Source organism: Abramis brama (assembly GCF_963993115.1).
Source record: "Abramis brama genome assembly, chromosome: 15".
Classification (NCBI taxonomy): Eukaryota; Metazoa; Chordata; class Actinopteri; order Cypriniformes; family Leuciscidae; genus Abramis; species Abramis brama.
This window is the reverse complement of record NC_139977.1, coordinates 31,502,482-31,509,016: the sequence shown is the minus strand read 5'-3', so window position 1 is coordinate 31,509,016 and position 6,535 is coordinate 31,502,482. Positions and strand designations below refer to the sequence as shown.

Below are 6,535 nucleotides of genomic sequence, written 5' to 3'. Positions count from 1 at the left end.
CATCAACATCACATCTAATGTTCTCTCTTGCCACGCACCTGCGGAAGAACCTTCTGGAGTGCCTCATCCATCCCTGGCAGCCGTGTCCTCACATCCGGCACGCATGGCTTCCAAAAGAGACATTTGGTCATGTGGGTGGTGACCAAACACTTTCCACCTCCACCCATACAGAAAAACAATATATTGAAATATATTTTACGTAAAGTGTCGAAAATATATGTGGCATATATTCCAAATACATTGAAATATATTTGCATTGTTGGTCACTTATATTTATCATTTTGAAATATATTCTGAAATATAACAAAAATATGAAGTGTGAAATATATTTACATATATTTAACTAAAATATATTTATTGGGCCAATTTCGAATATTTTCATATATTCCAAAAATATATTTCAAATATATTTATTTTGTGTATGGGAGCCTTTCAGCTGAAATTGCAATCAGCAGTGTTTGAAAGGCACAAGGCTTTGTTTTGTGCTTTGTTTTTCACAGTTTTGACAGCAGTGTGTGAGCATTTGAACAAAGTGCTGTAAATCCACAGTGTTGTGCAGGTTGTGGTTAAAGTCATGGGATAAGTGTGTAGAGTTTTGAAAACTGTGTTCAAGCAATGAAAAACGAACTAGAGTTTGGTCCACATGAACTGCTGCTGTGCAGACTGTAGTTAGAGTTTTGCACATGTGACTCCAGTTGTGCCTACTGTCGTTTAGCAATCGAAAAAAACTGTAATCCCTCTGCTTTCTAGAGGAAGCGGCTGAGATGTGAAGAGATCACATGACTGATTCTTGATGTGTAATACTTGTTGTCATTATATTTGAAGGTGTGATGTGGCTGATGTAGTCCTGAGCTCTCCTGTCCTTTATTCCAGGTTTATTGGGATGAAGTTTAAGGCGGTGACTTTCATCGACTCCAGTTTCCAGAGCTGTTACTTTGAGGACGTCAGCTCCGTCGGGTCCGTCTTCAGAAACTGCACCATCATAGACGGGTTCTTCTATAACACAGGTACCAGCGCGCAAACACACTGTTCACGTCTGACAGATGAGTGAAACAATCATGTTTTGTGTTAATGTCATTTATCTCAAATATATATATATATATATATATTCAATATAATCTCTATATATTTATTTGTATATATCTTAATTACTAATATGTTAAGTATATTAAATGACTTCAATATATAGTATTATATTTAAAATAACACAATTATAGTTTCAATTATTATTTCAACTTTTTATATTTTCATTTTATTATGTTCTAAATATTCTCATTATTTTATTTTAATAGTATATATGTGTATATTGTATTGTAATGTTGTAATGTATATTTAAAAAAATATATATATTTACTAAATATACATATAATTTATATTTTTCATAAAATAATATATATATATATATATGTAATATTTTATTGTATTAAAAATATAAATGTATATTTTTCATAATTTAAGTATAATTTATATTTAACATTTTTCATTATAGATATTATTTTATTAAAATAAAATAATGAGAATATTTAGAACATATTAAAATGAAAATATAAAAAGTTGAAATAATAATTGAAACTATAATTGTGTGTTATTTTAAATATACTATATATTGAAGTCATTTAATATACTTAACATATTAGTAATTAAGATATATACAAATAAATATATAGAGATTATATTGAATATATATATATATAAATATAGAATATTTAGAACATATTAAAATATAAAAAGTTTATAAATAATACAAACTATACTTTTATTTTAAATATAATGTGTATGTGTGTGTGTGTGTGTGTTTGAAAGGCTAGAACTTAATTGTCTAATGGAAACTGTGCTCTGATTGGCTGTGCTGTGTGATTGGTTTATAGTCCTGTGATCAGTGGGGTGTGAAACTCATCCCTGGAGTTCTGGGCTTCAAGGGCTCTTTTGTGGCGCTCAGTGTGAGTTCTGCAGGTCTCAGATCTGCTGTTGAAATATCTCACAATCCACGAGAAAACACAGGCTTTGAAGTTCAAATTGATTCTAATTTATATGCATTTGAAGGCAAGAAGACAAGCAGATGCATTAGATGAATAACAGGATGAAAGATAAAAGCGGAGGGCAGTGATTAGAAGATGAAGACCTGAAACACACACAGTAAAGGTTCAGTCGTGACATGCATCGTCTTTATGGAGTAAATAATTATAGCAAAGACAGTAAAAACATTTCAGGATTTTTGAATCTGTAGAAGTGCTTCACTACCCATAATCCTGAAGATTGATCCACTGAAAGTTACTGTTCCCATAGAAACAGGAATTCTTTATCATTTCAAATTCAAATAAACATTTTAATTGGTATAGAACTCTTTATTAAAAACATTCTGAAAATAATAAAAGTTAAATGTTGTGAATTGTGGAGCTTGTTTGAGGCTGTTGATGTTGATTTATAAGTGTGTGTGTGTGTGTGTGTGTGTGCGAGAGAGAGAGAGAGCAGACAGCGATGGGGTCATTCCAGGGTCTGGCTGACTCAGGAAAACCCACCTTACACACACACACACACACACACACACAAACTCACACCTCAGCAGAACAAACACAGACACCACAGAGAGAGAGAGACCTGATGCCTCATGGGAAATTGAGTTCATGTCTGTGATGAAATTAAACGAGTGAAGGCGTGCGCTCATGGAGAGATGGAGAAATGCTGCACATGCTCAAATTCACTAATAGCTTTTCAGAGGTTAAACTCCCTAAAGACACTCCAGTGATGGAGTGATAGAGTGATAGAGTGTGCTTCAAACTGTGACCAGAGGACGGCAGTACAGTCTCTATCTATCTATCTATCTATCTATCTATCTATCTATCTATCTATCTATCTATCTATCTATCTATCTATCTACCAATCTATCTATCTATCTATCTATCTATCTATCTATCTATCTATCTATCTATCAACCTATCTATCTATCTATCTATCATTTATCTGTCTATCAATCATCTATCTATCTGTCTGTCTGTCTATCTGTCAATCAATCATCTATCTATCTGTGTAAGTATAAGTTGATCATCTGTCATGCATCTCATCATCTCTTGTCTGTCTCGTCCAGATATCGACGACTCAAAACTCATCGGCTCCACCGTGATCAACTCCACGTTTGCGCACAACAAGACTGGCTGTCAGATGACGTTTGATGACGACTACAGCGCATACTGGGTGTATTTCATCAACTTCCTGGGAACGCTGGCCGTGTTGCCAGGCAACATCGTCTCCGCCCTCCTCATGGATAAAGTGGGCCGTTTGAGCATGTTAGGTGATGACATCACCAGTCAACTGCAACTTCACCACATTCTAAATCAGATTTTACATTCTAAATTAGTAGAAATCACTTTAAGGACCTAGAAAAGCACTATATGAATGTAACAAATTATTATTATTATTATTATTCTAAATGTTGTTGTCTGATGTCATGTTGTTGTTGTTGTCTGATGTCATGTTGTTGTCTGATGTCATGTTGTTGTGTGTGTGTGTGTGTGTGTGTGTTCAGGCGGCTCGATGGTGTTGTCCGGCATCAGCTGTTTCTTCCTGTGGTTCGGCACCAGTGAGTCCATGATGATCGCGATGCTCTGCCTTTATAACGGACTCAGTATATCAGCCTGGAACTCACTGGACGTGGTGACGGCCGAACTCTATCCCACCGACAGGAGGTACACGGACACACCGCCGCTAATAGACATGGAGCACAAACATTTAGACGCATTTTTAAGACTGTCACTAATGCATTGACGTCTGTGGAGCATCAAGATACAGTGAGGGGCTGTTATCAAATTATTACAAACACTTTTTGTATATACATTTAAATTTTAGATGAAGAACTTAAAACTGAAATTAGAGATGTTGCTTTGACAACTAACTGAAATGAGTTTAAGTTGAATAACTAAAATTACTAACTGGAAAAAAAAACTGAAATAAAAATATGGAATATTTAAAAAAACAAACATAAAATTACAAAAAAAATTTAACTAAAGAACAATTTAATATAAATAATAACAAATATATAATAATATATAAATAGTACTAAATAGCATTGTGACTAATTTAAGCAATTTAACATAAGCAGTTTTATTTAAATCATTATTCTGTTGTTCCTGGAACTGCTTATGCTGCATTTTATTATAGCTAATGTAGAGAAATATGGCTGTTTACGATGCAATCATATATTAGTACAAATAAACAACATAATTTATTTAATTTTATAATTACAATATGACAACATGTATGACTTGCATCTATTATTTATATTTATTTCATATTATATTTATTATATTGTTATAGTATAATGGTTTAGTGTACAAATTATTGTATGTAATATATATAATGTTTATTAATATATTTGATCCTGTCATCGTAAAAACATAAACAAAACATAATATAATAATACCCCAATTTTTGTGCTATAAAAGCACTGCTCTGTATAAGTAAAATGTCTAATTTAATTATATATAATTATATAATTTAAAAGATAGTTTCATAACAACTACACTGAAAAGTGTAGTTTGGCTACAGTTGAGATACTTTTGAGTAAATTATCAGTGGCGAGTTTCATGTACATTTTTGTGTAGGATTTACTTTTAAACCACTTTCACACAGAAACTGCTTGTAAATTTCACAAATAATTACAAAAGCAACACATTGAATATTCCAAAGCTCTTTGTTTTATTCACAACTTTGTGGACTTTTAGACATCAAAGCTTACTGCAACTTAACTATAAAAGTACCAGTATTAGTACTATCACTGCAGATATTGCTAATGCTGCTGATATTGCTAGCTCTGCTGATCTTGCTAGCTCTGCTGATCTTGCTAATACTGCTGATATTGCTAGCTCTGCAGATATTGCTAGCTCTGCTGATATTGCTAGCTCTGCAGATATTGCTAGCTCTGCTGATATTGCTAGCTCTGCTGATATTGCTAGCTCTGCTGATCTTGCTAATACTGCTGATATTGCTAGCTCTGCTGATATTGCTAGCTCTGCTGATCTTGCTATTGCTGCTGATATTGCTAGCTCTGCTGATCTTGCTAATGCTGCTGATATTGCTAGCTCTGCTGATCTTGCTAATGCTGCTGATATTGCTAGCTCTGCTGATATTGCTAGCTCTGCTGATATTGCTAGCTCTGCTGATCTTGCTAATGCTGCTGATATTGCTAGCTCTGCTGATATTGCTAGCTCTGCTGATCTTGCTAATGCTGCTGGTCTCTTTGGTCTGCAGGGGAACTGGATTCGGCTTCTGTAATGCCATGTGTAAACTGGCCGCCGTCTTGGGGAATGTAATATTTGGTTCGTTGGTGGGAATCACGAAATCGATCCCGATCCTGTTGGCGTCGACTGTGCTGGTCGGCGGAGGCCTGGTGGGTCTGAGACTACCCGACACCCGCTCCAACGTCCTCATGTGACCCCACTACACCTGTGACCTCTGACCCCTGAGCCGCCACGGAAACACGCTCAGGGTGCAGGTGGAGCCAGCGGCTGTGATGCGTTTGCTTTCTTTATTCATTTAAAAGTATGTCGTTTTTTAACTTAAAAATAATTATTTATGGATTTAATTTATTGGTTTAGTTTTTGACCTGCCCAGTTTAGATTAAAACTAATGCCTTCATTGCTGTAAATCAAATGTTATGAAGTGTCAAAACGAAAACGTGTCAATCTGTTTTTAGACTGCGAGTTTGTGAGCTAATCTGGGTTGGAAGAGTTATTTAAAATTATTTATTTAGAAAATTCAGCAATTATTTTTTAAATGTTATCTTTATTATTTTTTAGCTGAACACAAAAAATTCAGGTGATTTTAATATTTTTTATTTATTTTTAATATCAAAACACTACTTAATTTCCTTGAAATGCTCAAACAAGAGTAAAAAGGCCATTTAGAGATGTAGACATTAGCGATAACAGCTTTTATTGGTAGCGTAGGTCCGATTCTCCGGTGGCCAGAGGCGGCCTTTGCAGTTCAGAGGGCGCCCCCCTCCACCCCCCTCCCCATATTTAGGAAAACAGCACTTTTGCTCGTGTGGTATTGCTTATAAGTATAAAAAAATATATACATTTTTGCCCCTAGCCCCCATTAATTTCAGACCGTGGCGTGATGGGGGGGTGGGGCTTTATTTCCAGCACGAGCGGACGGAGGCCTCTTCTGTTGCGATGACAGTTTCAAGTGAAACGCCTGAAACATTGCAAAGGCCGCCACTGCATTTCTTAAACAAGACGATAACGATTATCCAGTTTACATTTTCTGCTTTTTATAATGATTTAGCTAGCAGAAGAACACGCTTCGACTTCATTCTTGCCTTCGTGAACTTTGTCGTCGATGTAGCTGAAACAGACTTAATTTGTGTCTCTCTCTCTTGGTTTAAGGGATGGTTCAGAGTAATTTCAACCTAGGGTCCTTTGCACCATGACCTCGAGCCAAACACCCCCCCAGAAGCCTTTTTTCCCTTGGTTGAACATTATTAAAGTTAGAGCTTATTTAGAGATATCAGCCGGATGGCTTAGTGCAGGCGCTAATG

The 6,535-nt window shown here is 35.3% G+C and overlaps 1 protein-coding gene across 1 annotated transcript in view; it reads left to right on the top strand.

The window, feature by feature from the left end:
• Positions 1 to 6,535, top strand: part of LOC311097509 (synaptic vesicle glycoprotein 2C) — a 41,804-nt gene extending 35,269 nt beyond the window's left edge. The window contains exons 10-13 of the mRNA XM_084137240.1: positions 874 to 1,007; positions 3,086 to 3,289; positions 3,524 to 3,683; positions 5,245 to 6,535. Coding sequence (XP_083993366.1) covers positions 874 to 1,007; positions 3,086 to 3,289; positions 3,524 to 3,683; positions 5,245 to 5,428 — 682 coding nt within the window. The 3' untranslated portion in view covers positions 5,429 to 6,535. The remainder of the gene's footprint in view (positions 1 to 873; positions 1,008 to 3,085; positions 3,290 to 3,523; positions 3,684 to 5,244) is intronic.